The sequence below is a fragment of the Lepisma saccharinum genome, chromosome 26, assembly GCF_977018435.1.
Source record: "Lepisma saccharinum chromosome 26, izLepSacc3.1, whole genome shotgun sequence".
Classification (NCBI taxonomy): Eukaryota; Metazoa; Arthropoda; class Insecta; order Zygentoma; family Lepismatidae; genus Lepisma; species Lepisma saccharinum.
Genome location: NC_139254.1, coordinates 4,087,786 through 4,102,833, shown reverse-complemented (window position 1 = coordinate 4,102,833; position 15,048 = coordinate 4,087,786). Strand labels below are relative to the sequence as shown.

General features: G+C 36.8%; 1 protein-coding gene across 2 annotated transcripts in view; it reads right to left on the bottom strand.

Moving 5' to 3' along the window:
* Nucleotides 1–5,940: 5,940 nt before the first annotated feature.
* Skp2 (S-phase kinase-associated protein 2) overlaps nt 5,941–15,048 on the bottom strand; it is a 38,755-nt gene continuing 29,647 nt past the window's right edge. For both annotated transcript variants that reach the window (XM_083112389.1, XM_083112390.1), the window contains exons 6-8: nt 14,430–14,557; nt 12,059–12,221; nt 5,941–7,183 (exon numbers count right to left, since the gene is read on the bottom strand). In XM_083112389.1, the coding sequence (XP_082968515.1) occupies nt 6,997–7,183; nt 12,059–12,221; nt 14,430–14,557 (478 nt within the window). In that variant the 3' untranslated portion in view covers nt 5,941–6,996. The remainder of the gene's footprint in view (nt 7,184–12,058; nt 12,222–14,429; nt 14,558–15,048) is intronic.

The following is a 15,048-nucleotide window of genomic DNA, read 5'->3' as shown; positions in this document are numbered from 1 at the left end:
ACCGTGTTTACACTGAAATCACATTTTTCGAAATTTCGATCCGATATCGTGGCTTGGTTCAACAAAAACTCACACCTGAACTCGTACGCAGCGTAAATTTCGATCACGATCAGCAATAATTGATGAGAGTGCATATTAATAGATTAGCCTCGCATCAATTAAAATAAAATTTGTACTTATTTTCTTATCCCTCAAAAAAGAAAAGAGCTTCCCTGTTTTGCATGAAGGCGTATAGGGGTGTGGAGTTAGGGCTCCACACTTTCTTGATCACGGGTCACAGCCGAAGGTGGGAGTGATGGGATCAGCACCACGCCGAGCCGTTTGAACAAGTGGAAAAAATCAGCTGGGATCGAACCTGGGTCTGTCGCATGGTAGTCAGACTCCATAACGACTGAGCTACCGCAGATTGGGAAAAATTCTGCAGCCTCTGAAGTTGACGATACTGACAATTAAACACAAGACGTGCCAATTCATTAAGCATAAACACTTCAGATATAACCCAACCAGTAGCGGCAATTGGGTACCAAAACTGGGGGGAGGGGGCAAGGACAGTTTACTTTTTCTTGGTAGACAAGTGATCCCGTGTACTATTGTTGACTCATGTAACCTTACCTTGATGTGAAACTATGCTTTCTGAAAAAAGGAAATTTATTCACTTTTTGACAAAAAAAAACAACCTATTTACATATTTAATTCTGCTATTCGACACACACGTTAGTAGGTTAGGCAGGTTATACAGTATGTAACATTGTTATTCGTACACATACATTTTCCGAGGAAAAAATGTCATATATACTAGTAAATATAATCATTTTTATATGTACCTAGAAATTAATGTTAATGAAGGTTTCACCAACAAATGTCAATAAAAATGTATGTTCAAAGTGTATAAACAGATCATATAATTTGTGTGAAAAGAGAAAAACACGCTGTTTCATGCAACATTGTTATTCGTACAGGCAAGAGTTTCAATCTTCCTCACATACAGCGCCACCGCTATTTCGTGCAGTTTGCAACTTCGTAACAACTTTGAACATGCAGGCACGCTCCCCGTCAAGCTGAATGCTGGCGTAGGTATTGTTGTAGGCCTATCGTCTATCTATAAGCGTGTTCGAAATGGGCAAGGTGAAGGAACTTAGTTCCGATCTGAAGGATGTTATTATAAATTTGACCCTTAGAGGTTATTCTTTAAGAAAAATTGGACACACAGTCAATAAATCACACTCCACAGTTCAATACATAGTAAACAAATTTAGAGAGGAAGGTTCAACACAGAATGTGCAGAGAAAACCAAAATAGAGACTGTTGAATAAACGTGATGAACGCTTTATTTTAAAAACAGTGCGAGAAAACCCCCGACTAAGTGTTCCTCAGTTACGACCGTTAGTAGAAAATGTTGCTGGCAAGATGATGTCCGATTAAACTGTCCGACGTGCCTTGTGGAAGCATGGATATCATAGCAGAATACCACGAAAGAGGCTGCATATAAATAAGGTGAATTGCAGGAATAGATTTCATTCGCAAAAGAGCACATCCACAAGGACCAGGATTTTTGGGATAGTGTCATATGGTCAGATGAGTCCAAGATTAATATATACGGGTCAGATGGGATAAATAGGGTCTGGAGAAAATGAAATAAAGACAATGATCACATTAATACAGTTCTAACAGTTAAACACGGTGGTGGGTCATTAATGATTTGGGACTGTATGTCATCCAAAGGTGTTGGTACCATCCAGTTTATTGATGGTATCATGGATGCATATGTTTATTTGGACATATTGAAGAACAATGTAAAGCAGAGTGCCCACAAAATGAACATGCCGCCTATCTACAGATTCCAACAAGACAATGACAGTAAGCATAAGGGGCGAGTTAACATGAATTGGCTAATATGGAATGTGCCCAAACTACTACAAACACCAGCTCAAAGTCCAGACTTAAATCCCATTGAGCATTTATGGGCAATTTTAAAGAGGCGAGTCCATAAAGCAGGTGTCAAGTCCAAACAAGAGTTGAAAACTGTTGTGCAAGCAGAGTGGAATAAAATAAGCTCTGAAACATGTCGGAAACTGGTTAATTCTATGAAGAACAGGTGTCAAGCAGTAATTAAAGCCAAAGGATATGCATCAAAGTATTAGAACTGTCAGTCAATTTGCTCTGAATATACGTTTTCCTTTTACATTATTAAGTGTACGAATAGAAAAGTTGTACAAAAAATGGCATGTTTCTCTATCAGTTTCATTTAATTTATTATTGTCATTGGTTATACAGAATTTGGGTAAGATTATTTGTTGCTAGTGATATTAGTTATTGAATTGTAAAGAAACAATTTCAAAAAAGTGTATTTCCTTTCAGCAGTGGCGAAGCTCCTATGAGGCTTTTGAGGCTTAGCCTACCCAAAAAATGTTGAAATTAAAATGTTCTTATACCCTGTAACAATCAAAGTTCGTTAAAACGAATTAAACTATGTAATCCAAACGTTTGGTTCCGCCGATCCTTCCAGATATGTCGTCAGTCAGGCCAGAAGGACGAGAGCGCGTTCGGTCCGAACTGTGAGGCTTTTCGTCAAAAGCCTCGCGTTTAAAAGGCAGCTTACAGCGTGAGCTGTGTGTAGGTGGGAGGGGAGGGGACTGCCGATTTACTGGGTGAAAGCGGCTAGCCTCAGAACCAACCCGTTATGCTTCTAGAAAAGTGCATCGTTCACGTGCTGCATTGTTGAATGTTAATTTACTTCAAGTGCATGCGTGTGTGTGTGTGTGGCACATAGTGTATTTATGTTATAAAAATAAAATACTGTGAAATTATGTGTTGAAAACTCTAAGAGGATTTGCAGTGCAATAAATGTAAGTGAACAAGACTTCGTGGCTCTCAAATGCTTAACCTACAAAATCTTGGATGCACTGACTGTACAAATGGAAATAAATTTTGGAGATCTTGAAAAGATAAAATTTGTTGAATTGCTAGACCAAAATAGCTTTGGGCGATATAAACTACATTTTCCAGTGATGAAATTAAATAACCTTCTGTCCACGTATCCATTTTTCAATAAAGAACGATTAGAAAATGTTTTAAAGAATATCTATGCTGATGAAGAAAAGCATTTACCTCCTGCAGACCTTCTAAAATTCGTAGTTAGCAATGATCTTCAAACAATCTACAAAGAAGTAACACAACTTATCAAGTTGGTCTTGATATTCCCTGTTACAACAGCTTCCTCTGAAAGAAGTATGAGCACCCTCAAGAGAGTAAAAAATTATCTCCGTAATTCAATGAAAAATAAAAGATTAAGTTCTCTCAGTACAATAGCCATTGAAAAAAAACTGGTTAAAGAACTTTCTATTGATCAAGGCTTCAAGGAAAGAGTAATCGATACTTTTACAACCCAGAAGAATCGACGCATGGACCTGCTGTATAAAAAAATATAAGCAGATTTTTCAGCCTACCCAGTATTTATGCCTTAGCTTCGCCACTGCCTTTCAGATATTAAAGCATTTTCTTTGAAAATCCGTGTGTATGAATAAGAATGTTGCATACTGTATTAATAGTGTTATCTTCAAGTTGCTGACTGCTCATCTAAATATAGAGCATATTTTTTTTTAAAAAAAATACTATTTTCTCAGCAACAGTTCTGATGTGCGTACACTATCACAAAGTCTGGTTAATCAGTGTACTTTGTTACGCCTGTGCTTTATTTGATAAAATTGATAAATCAATTTTAAAGAAAGAAAAATGCATAAGGTGCAAAGTTTAAAAGTTGAGAACTTGAAAGATTTGTCATGACCAAACGAGAAGAGATTGGTTCTGATGTACTTAAAATTATCACGTAAATGAATGAATGCCAATTAAAACTTAGAAAGATGTTAATCTATTAACCTTTATGTAATTGATGGCGGAATGTTTAAAATTTTTTACTTTTTAATGTACAAATATTTGTTACCTCTGAAAGATGTATCAGAACCTTTAAAAAAAAAATTGTCAAAGCTTACTTATGTCCAAACTACACATCTTATTGTAACCCACAGTTGTTGGAAGGTAACAACTTTCGTAAGCACAACGCATACTAGTATGCAGAAGAATAATGTATTTGTTACGATAAACAAATGGTGTCAAAAGGGGGGGGGATATGTATGTTATGACACCTAAATCAACTTCTGAGGTTTCCATTAAAAAAAACTAAGTTTGTGTTGAAAACCATATTTCCTTACATAGTTGAATGTATTGTGTCCACTAATTTCATGAGCCCCTCTCATTCCTTTAAATCTGCGAAACCAGTTTTTCAGTATGTATTGTTGTTCACAAAATATTTCTGGTGGTAATTTTTGGTGACACCCTGTACAATAATGTCTGGACTTCCACACATGACAGAAAAATGTGTTAACGAAACATTAAGACCTCTTGATTAATTTCAAAATAACTTTAGGGTAAAACATTCAACTACATATTTATAGATATCTTTATTATTGCGAAGTTACAAAAATAACATTGATTGCATTGAGAATACATGGCATGGACTATTCGTATACTTGCTCGAGGCTTTGATCAATATAAGCAAAACAATACCTAATTTTGACATCTTGATGTACATTTGTGTTTGGTTTTTCACAATATAAAAAAATACATGGGAATGTATAACCAGGACTTTTAAAATTTGGCAGATTTAGTAGGTTACTAAGAATCTTCGACAATATCAGTATCCTATGAGGTATACAAATTGTTTTGAGGATTGCATATTTTGAAAAAGCAAGAGCAATTTAAAATGCTCATAGTTGGTGTAATAAAGAAAATATACAATTGTGTCTAAGATTTTGCAGCAACGTTAGCATTCTAATAATGGCATATAATATAACCTATGGTTACAGCAAAATTGTTTTTACACGTCTTAAGGGACCAAAGATGAAGGATTAATAAATCAGGCAAATACAAAGTATGCTTTATCGGAACCAGGGAGGTGATTTCGCAAATAGGAAAATGTAAAATGTAGCGACGTAAGGCTAAAAAAATAGGAATTTTAAAATTGACGACAACTTACATTTTCCCAGGAAATTAATAATTTATTTTGAAGCTAATAGGTAGTGTTGCCAACTGATCTCAAATTTTTTCTCCATGTTTACAAGTAATGACTTCCCCAATGCTTATCCTCATGGGGAAAGGCTGTTTCAGTTACACCCATCATTGTTGATTGGTGAGAAATCAAGTGCCCACCAGCATCTATAATGTGTTAACAGTTCGCACATGTATAGATTGGGAAAATGACAGGACAATTACATATGCCGCTTCATCAAAATATCAAACAGTTTGGACACCTGTCTGGAAATTTACATCCGCATGTGGCTTTAGACATCTTACACGTGCTGTTTCACCATAGGGCATGCCATGTAACAAAGTCACACATGATACCCCTTTGTTATCACAATGAACTTTGTTCCCTTCCAATTCAACAAATGTTGTCATGAACAAAACAATTACTCCACATAACAATATTAAGAAATATGGACATGCAATATGAGAAATTGCTACTTCAGTCTACATTAAGAGATTATCAAAAGCTGAATGGTAGGATTGTTTAGAATAAGTGGGTTAGCAATGAAGGATCAAACATTTGTGTTTTAAGTTGGAAAATATCATCTGCAAGATTTTTCATCATTACTTGAAAGTCCTGTATGAAAAACAATTCACAGGCAGACCAGATTATAATTATTGTTTACAGAATGAGAAAATCCAAATACACAAACCTTTCTGCAAAACTGTTCTTGCTTTAGTTGCACATGAAATACTTTTAAAAATTTTAAGTATCACTAAAATATTTTATTACTAACAATTATACAAATTCAGCAAAAGTACATGTTACAAAAATGCATAAATAATTTTTCTTTCACACCAAAAAATGTATATATCTGTTTTGCTACTCATAAAAAAGAAAATGACCTATGGCACAAATAAATTCACACATTTATTTCCAAAGGCTGCTCACAACAGAAAAGATTATACATATGCCATGAAGAAATGCAAAATTATACTAAGTAATTCATATTTACTTTGTAATTGACTTTATACATTTATCCTTTGTTCCTATACAGATCAGAAAGTCAGGAGTAAAACATGATAATGTTTGAATATCATAAATAAAGAAAATGCTTATTCAGGTGCGTGCGCCTGTATTCACAACAGAATGGCAGCTTTCTGCTGTCTTCATTTAAAAACTAAGAATTATTATAAAAATATATTTCCACAGTTACTTTATGATTATCAAATTTCATAGTTCAGAAACAAAGGAATAATGTATCCCAGTGAAGATATCAGATTATAAACATAGGCATTATCAAATTGTAATTTTAATATTAATAATTAACAAAAACTTTCAGCTTATACATGCAATAATGAATTTCATGTTTATTTGTTTTCAAAAAACAGTGTGCAATATGTAATCTGTATTTCATACATGAACAATCTGCGTGAAATAGTGTCTTTTATCCAGCACTCTCTCCATGGGCAAGTTTTCCTGCCGCAGTTATTAATAATTTTTAAAACAAATACCTTGAGCACATAATATATAAGTATATATATTTATCACAAAATACTGGCAGTTTTCTTGAGAATGTATCTCTGCTTCGTACAGGTTGCAAGTAAGAAAAATGAAGACGAAAGTTGGAAAACTATAACAATCTGACTGAAAGTGGTAATTATCAGTCTCAAAACGTATCACATCACAAAGAAAATATCGTTAAGCTTCAGGTTGACTACAAAACATTACCCGAGCTCGAAGGAACACATAATCGTCCTGTTACACAACTAATGCCAACTTAGTATCTTCCGTCCACTAACAATACATTGGTATCAAAAAAAGAGATTAGATTTCTCTCTTGTTTCACGGAATACACAAATATAATCCCATTCAACCTTGAACAACTGTCCCTGCGCACTGTCTACAATGGGCCATTACAATGCTCAAACATGAGATCATGAATAGTATATGATCTCACAATGAACGTCTTGTCAGTCACGCACTCGCAATCCCCAAATACTCGTACGGCGGATTCCGACAGTCGGACGGGCAATGCTAGAAAAGCGGAATTTGTTGATTTCAATGCCTGGAAGGTTGTGTTGCAAACTGCGTAGAGACTGTTCCCCCATCAAACCAAATACTTCAAGATACATCAACGTCTCCATGTTTGAAAGAAGCCTGAAAGAAAAAAAAATATGAACCTTGTTTATGTTTTTTTCAAGGAAAAATCTATTCACGTTTTGGTAATAAAAGACACAGTTGATAATAATTAGACGTAATAGAGTTTCTAACTTTATCCGTGAAACTTGCTTGAAGAGGTTCTACTAATTTTGGTGACGTCTGCCACCATCCGCTTGGGAACCCATTGCTTCACTGCTGGGCTGGCTTCCAGTTCCTGTTTTCCCTGCGTGCGCTGGGTTTAAGTTGTTTCAGTAGCAGGAGCCAAATGTAATGTTCAGAGTGCAATTATGCACTTTCCACATTATCTGAACATCGACAGCAGTCATGTGCATCATATTTGACTCCCGCTTTTTCAACAACTTAAACCCAGCGCATGCAGCAGACAAACTGGTTACACTAGCGCATCTAGTGGCACACAGGGAAATGACCAGAATGAGTTCCCAAGCAGATGGTGGTATAGAACTTCAACAAGTAAGTTTCGCGGAAAAAGTTAGTAACTCACTTACGTCTAATTAGAAAAATGTATGTTCACTACAAGTATGTCTAACGTTCCTTAGCTTTTTTGGTTCTATTTCAGTGGAAATCCTGAAATCTGCATGGGTGGATTGGACCAAAAGCAAAACAAACGTGAAATTAATAATTGTGCAGGCATGCTAGAGCCCATCTTTTTTCAGTACCTTCCAGTGTCACCCTCATCACCTCATTTCACGTAACTATTGGTACCTACTTATACAGGTCTGTGGGGCTTGACCTCGAGTCCACCCAATACTTTGCAACTTATTACACATAATCTCAGAAAAAAGTCTCAGTATTAAAAAAAAAAGTTTCATCATTAAACACTTACAGAATTCTCACAAATAATTACTGACTGTTATCAAAATATTTTATAATAATTTGTTACATTACAAACATGATACTTTTCAGTGTTCTATACAATAGTCATGTAAAGTTGTGTGTTGGCTTGAGAAAGTTGTAGGAAACCAGGATGAAATGTGGCATGAAAAAAATAATAATAAAAAGAAAACACTTAAAACAACTGTATACAATTTTGCTATAAAAAGTGGTTATGCGAACCTTTAAGAAGAACCTAAATGCCCTATATTGTTTACACTATCTGTGGTCACATCGTTATTAGGAAGGTAGTGGAGGATAAGGTCCTTGTAACCAGGATGAGGATTGATAGGCACTAAAATTTCTCAAAATAGGAAAGCAAAAAGCACCAAGAAATATCAAACCAGCACTAAAATTGAAGAACGACAGATTTTTCATTATTTTCCAAAATTAGGCACTTATGACTAAAATAGGCAAAAACAGGCACTACAAAATTCATGTATTCCTCTCAAAAATGGCCTGAAACGGTTAAAGCCTATATTTTCTAGACAAGGGACAAGAAAAGAATTTAGGGCAAATTCTCAGCCAACTTATGACATATATTGTTACAAAAAAATATAAAACATGTGTACATCTCGGAGTTCAGCCCACCTAGTGTTTTTCAAAAGTTGGTGCCATTGACACTGATCACATGTTTCGAGAGTTGGTTGTCACGTGACTAGTATAAGTGTGGATATGCTTTTTATTGGCAGAATATACCTAGTAAAAAAAGGTAAAGTGCCCCCCTGTGCTTTGCACCATGCCATGAAGGCATATATGGAGTGTGGAGTTAGGAGTTAGGGCTCCACACTTTCTTGATCACAGCCGAAGTTGGGGGTGATGTGATCAGCAACATGCCCTAGCTGCCTTTAACCCCTCCCACCCAGTTTCCCCCAGGTACCCACTTTATACGAAGCTGGGTGGGTGCCGGAGCCGCTTGAACAGGTGGAAAAAATCCCAGTACTTCCCCACTGGGTATCGAACCTGGGTCTCTCGCATGGTAGTCAAATGCCCTAACAACTGAACTACCACGGCTTAGAATATACCTAGTCTTACCACAAATACTGTCACAACTTTGGAAAGTGGCTTTTCACCTGGTGTTCAAAGTCAAAGACCCCTCCCTTGCAAATGAACATGTGAGTCGTTGCTAGATGAGCTACCGAATGAGGCAATTCCAACAACTGTGTGGTTGTTCTAACACTCCATAAGGTAGGACACCAAAAGGCTAATATTCAAGACCATCCAGAGGTAATCTCCAATTCATGATGGATGTGGTAGACGCGGTTCAAGAATTACTTACGTTAAATTTCGTATTTCCGCATTGCACAATTGGATGGTTATTTCCGATTAATTTCAAAGGCTCACTGCCTGACTGACACTCCAGATGCCGTACCCTTAGTGAATGAAGGCAGTGAGCCTTCAAAATGAATCGGAAATAACCATCCAATTGTGCAATGTGGAAATACGAAATTTAACGTAAGTAATAGTAATCTCCAATGTTTCAATGACACCGGAACAGTGAATGACAGGCCCAGGTAGGGATGGGCACATACCACAAGGTATGAAATCTGGTGAAATCAGTGGCAGCCCGTATGAGCAGAAATTCTGTATGGAAGCAATCAGTGATGGTCCGTACACTGAACATTTCCAAAATACCCACGTCTTGTGTGTAAAGAACTGACAACTTACACATGATGTACAGGTTATTTTCTCAGCTGAGTTAAAGCATCAGGGGGCAATAAAAGCATAGTGCTTACTGGAGCTGTATGCAGAAAATGGGCACACAAGAATTCTGTTCACCAAAGAAAATAATTATGAGATTCTGAACTAGCAAATGACAGTGTGTTTGCCACAAGTTCACAAGAAGCTAGTGCGAAGGGCCCAAATGGGTCACCATCCTGCTTCAATCTTGGTATGGTGGGGATGAATTAGGATGGCACCAATGAGCTCCACTTCTGTGGGAAATGGTGAAAAACACCAGCCCTAGTGTACCATGAGACAGTCTTGGTGACAATGGGTAAGGATCTCAGCAACTCTCTTTTATGGTCAGGAATGGAGTTTTCAACAGGATTCTGCACCAGCTCATAAGCAGTAGCTTGAGACGAATGTGCCCACCTCCAATCCCTCCTCAAATTGGCAATCTGTTATTTGTTCATTAGCAGTTTGTACATTTTATATTAAACTGAATTAATAATGTGACTGCATAACAGAAATGTAACTTCAAATGACACGGGTCAGGTGGCAAAACAGCCTCAGGCTGAAGTTCACCCATGCAAATAACGAATTTGAATTTGATTTGATTGATTGATTGATTTAGTTTATTTTACTTCGCGTTTTGTTCCTCTAGGCTAATTTGCGAAGATGGGGATGAGTGATGAAATTGATGAATGGACATTCACAACCAAGCCCGACCGGGATTCGAACCTGGGACCCTTGGCGTCGCAGCGTGATGTGCTAACCACTCGGCCACAGGGTCGGGCGAATTTGAATTTGAACCCTCTGGACTACAAATTATAGTCTATGCTTAAAGACTGCCAGTCTGAAATGATCTCTTGTGAAGGCAATGGCAGATTTCCCTCTTAATACAGTGCGTAACACAATTGGTGAGACTTAGAGCATGTGTGCAGGCCAAAGGTGTCATTTTGAGTTCTTTGAGCATGCAATATATCCGTGTAACACATATTCATGGCATGTTACAAGGGTCGTTCAAGGTTGACCAGGACTTTTATTTCTAGACAGGAAATATACATACATAGAAGCACCAAACTATGTCAGTTTTTCAAAGTATTCCCCCTGAACATCCAGACACCGTTGCCGTCGTTGTCCAAGTTCCTTGATGCCTTTGGCGTAGAAAAAAGTAGGTTGGTGTCGTAACCACTGCAGGACAGCGTTCTTGAGCTCCTCATCTGTCTGGAAGTGCATCTCGCCCAAATGCTCTTTAAGTGCCCCAAACAAGTGGAAATCACTGAGGCATAAATCTGGACTGTAAGGACTGTGTGGTAAAACCTCCCAGTGCACGCTGGCCAGTGTTGTTCGAGTCAAATGGACCGTGTGGGGCCTGGCATTGTCATGGAGAAGAATGACGTGTTTCGACAACATTCCAGGTCTTTTCTTCCGAACAGCCCCACGTACAGCACCGTGAAGCAGTGTTAAGTAATACTTGGCATTAATTGTGGCACCCTTCTCCACAAAATCCACATGGATAACACCTTTCATGTTCCAGAAGACTGTTCCCAAAGTCTTACCGGCAGACGGCAGCGCTTTGCTTTTCTTGAATGGAGGGGAACTTTTATGACACCATTCGTACACTCTTGCCCGTGACAGTGTTTGTTCACCATACTGTGCTTGCAGTCTACGCCAAATTTGAGCAGGTTTCACCTTCTCCTTTACGAGAAATTTCATTATACACCGCTGTTCCACAGCAACAGATACACTACTTGTCGCCATCTTTGTTTACACTACTGCGCATGTGCCAAATGTGTCAAAAAGGATCATGGTTACTCGCAAGGAATCATGGTCTGTCCTGCCCTAGTAATGCAGCGCTACATTGATTCATTAATATTTTACGCATGTAAGTCCTGGTCAACCTTGAACGACCCTTGTATATCTTAAAAGCATCTTCTGTTATTTCATTCAAAAACTTGTAACAGTACTTATGGTAAGACTGGGTAGAATGAAATGTGATATTGTAGTGACATTTCCAGGTGCAATATGAAAAATCGTGACTTCCCAGTGCATTTCGTTTCGATTCTGTTCAATGCATTCAAAATCAAGAGAATCATTTACATCACATTAATCTCTTGGCAAGACCTACGCGATTGTCAGCCAACTACTGTGAAAAATGTAGCTTGTATCTAGTGTAACCACTCCTGGGTTAAAAACTTCCAAACCACGCACGAAGCAACCCCCCCCCCCCCAATCAAATTAAGTTTGTTACAAAACTTAATTAATTGGTACTACAATGTAAGTAAAAATGAGTGCAATACAATATCTGTTACTCACAAGTATGAAGTTGGTGGAATGTTGTAACACCGGCTCAAGGCTATATACTCAATCTTACATAATCCTTGCACTATGCTTTCTACAGTTGAAGCTGATAAATTCGTACAGTCACTCAAATCAAGTTCCATCAAGTCTGGACATGTCTTGATTAGATTCTGAACATCTGGAAGAAAAAAATGGAATAATAAAAACACTAGGTTGATTTTTCAAAATTGTAAATAATATTATTCATAAGAACTTTTTTTGCAGCCAAGATTCTTTAATGTGCTAAACAATTTCATGTTTTGCACATGCATCTTTCTCCAGAACAAAGCATACACTAACCATGTAGGTTAAAGGTTAAAAAAATTTACAAGAACCACCCACTTTCAAGGGAACCAACATGTTTTAACCTTCATCTTTTACATTTAGTACCAGTGGCAGCAACTATGGGGGGCTGTTGCCCCCCTACCTTTTACCACTCTTGCCCCTGCACTATGCTAAACCTTATCTACCAAGGCAAAGTAAACTCCTCTTGCATCCACTGTTTTGGCACCTCACCCTCCAAAATTTGGAATCCAATCGCCACCACTGTGTGGTACAGTACTACAATGATTTTAAGCTTCCTATCGACAATATTTTTCATTTTAATATTTTTAACACTACAGTTTACAACATGTTTTAATTTCCCTCAAGAAGACAAGTGAACTACACAAAATATAGAATTGCAATCTTAAATGGTAATAACTAGAGCCTGGATTTGTAAACGAAATGCATATTCTTTTCCAGACTTCTAATGTTAAGGAGAAAGGTTATACTTCGTATTACGTACCTTGATGAGCTATTTAACTAAGGTTGAAAGTGCTTATAACTGCTTATTTATGCAGGAAATTGTTATGCTTGCTTATTTTATGATTTTGGTTTAAAATAGGATATTTTAGTCATATTTCAATCACACGACAGCATTGGGATGATGAGATCAATGCTTCTAAATAGCTGCACGGAAGAAACGGCATCCAAGAAAAGATACGGTACATCCAAAATCATTTTTCCAAATTGCCTCATATTATAACACAGTTGAAAGCTCGAAATAATCCATTGCAACATTCGCTTTCTCTCATTGATGAAATTTCAGTAACATTGTGTTCAGAAACTCACGGTGTTGCTAAAATTGTGTCCAACAAGCTCAGTCAGGTATTACTAAAATATCCCGGTTACCAAACACTGTGTCAAATTTATAAAAACATTTCTGGTGAAGAAACAGACACTGAAGAGGAATTCACCGAAGAAGAACTGGTGTTTTTCACATACGCCTGTGATGTCATGCTACATGGAAATAACATTTTCACTGCACAAATCATTCTTCACTGACAGACGCAGCAGCTTCACACAAGAAAATTTCAGCACGACCTTCCTTACATACTGTAACAGCTTTGAATAAGGTAAGAGATCTAATAAACAAATGTTTTTTTCAGATTTTCCTGTATTTGTTTATGCTTATTTTGGTGATTATTTTTTCATTTTTTGTGCTTATTAACTTGCTTATTTTACTGTTTGATTGTGCTTATAAATCCGGGCCCTAGTAATAACGCACACATGGGCAAAAATTACCTAACCGATTTTGAAATTTATATTTTTTTAATCACTTCCGTTGAGAGTCTGAGGCCACCCTGTTCAGTAACTTTCCAGTGAACCCTTGAATCAGCTGTTCGTTGGTCCCAGGGCTCTAGAAACACTGCCTGGGTAAATTTCACCCAATGTGCACTCATACTTTCAGTTTGGTATGTCAACAAGTTCTCCTTTTTTCTCATTTTCATCAATTGTGAGATTCAAATGCAAATGTCCAAAATTAATAAAATTAGATTAATCAAAGAAGGTATTACTATTTACATGCTTTAAAACAATTAAAATTCGGTCTTAAAATGTAATTTTTCTTCTGCGTAATTTTAACTTTGTGTGCGTCCTTACATTTAGGCAGAGATCACTTGACTTACCATGTTTTCTTTCACTTTTTTTGTCAACTTTATCTTTGCGTAATGGAATAAAAATGTTCAAACTTAATAAAATTAGATTAATCAATGAATATATTATTTAAATGCTTTTAAACAGTTAAAATTCAGACTTCAGAAGCAACTTTCCTTGTGGTTATTTTTGCTCAGAGTGCATCCTTACGCTCTAGCGGAGGGAGCACGTCCTGCTGGGTTAAGATATGCCACGGTGAGTGAGTATCTATTTCAATATTACGATCGTAGCATAATTTTAAATATTAAATCAGTAAACAGTAACAGTATATATATACATACAAGCACACTTTAAACTGTAGGTCCAGTCCCGATAAGCCTTTCTGTGCATAAAGTGGACCTAAAACAAATCAATCAATCTATATACATACGAATATCTGATATTGTCTTCCTGCACCCGCTTAAGTTCAAGTGAGTCGCACTCTTCGGTAGGTTATCACACAACAGATCTAAGGAGCTCTCGTCAAGGTTTGTCCATGCCAGGTTCCACGACCTCAGCCTGAAACAAAGAGAAGTATTAATTATTATTAGGATAGATTTTGTGCCACTTTTAGCTAATTACAATGATGAGGATGAGATGGATAAAGGGACACTCACAAAGCCTAGGCCAGGACCTTCGATGGGGAGAACATGAGATGACTACTACTCCTACCAGGCACGTATCTAGAACTATGTTTCGGGGGGGGGGTCCGAACCAAGTGTCTCAGTAATAATAATAATAATAATAATAGTAGTAATAATAATAATAATAATAATGTTTAAATTAAAATTATATTAAATCACTAATTACAATACATAAATTAATATTATATTATTATTACACGATTAGGTAAAAATACTGTATAAGAATAGAGATATAACAGCGCATATTCATTACAGCTTACCTGTAGTTAAGATCGGAAAAACTTACATAAAAACAAGTGCCCTGGCAATTAAATTAATGTCAACAGATGAATAATTGAATATTTATTGAATAACAAAAATGATGTT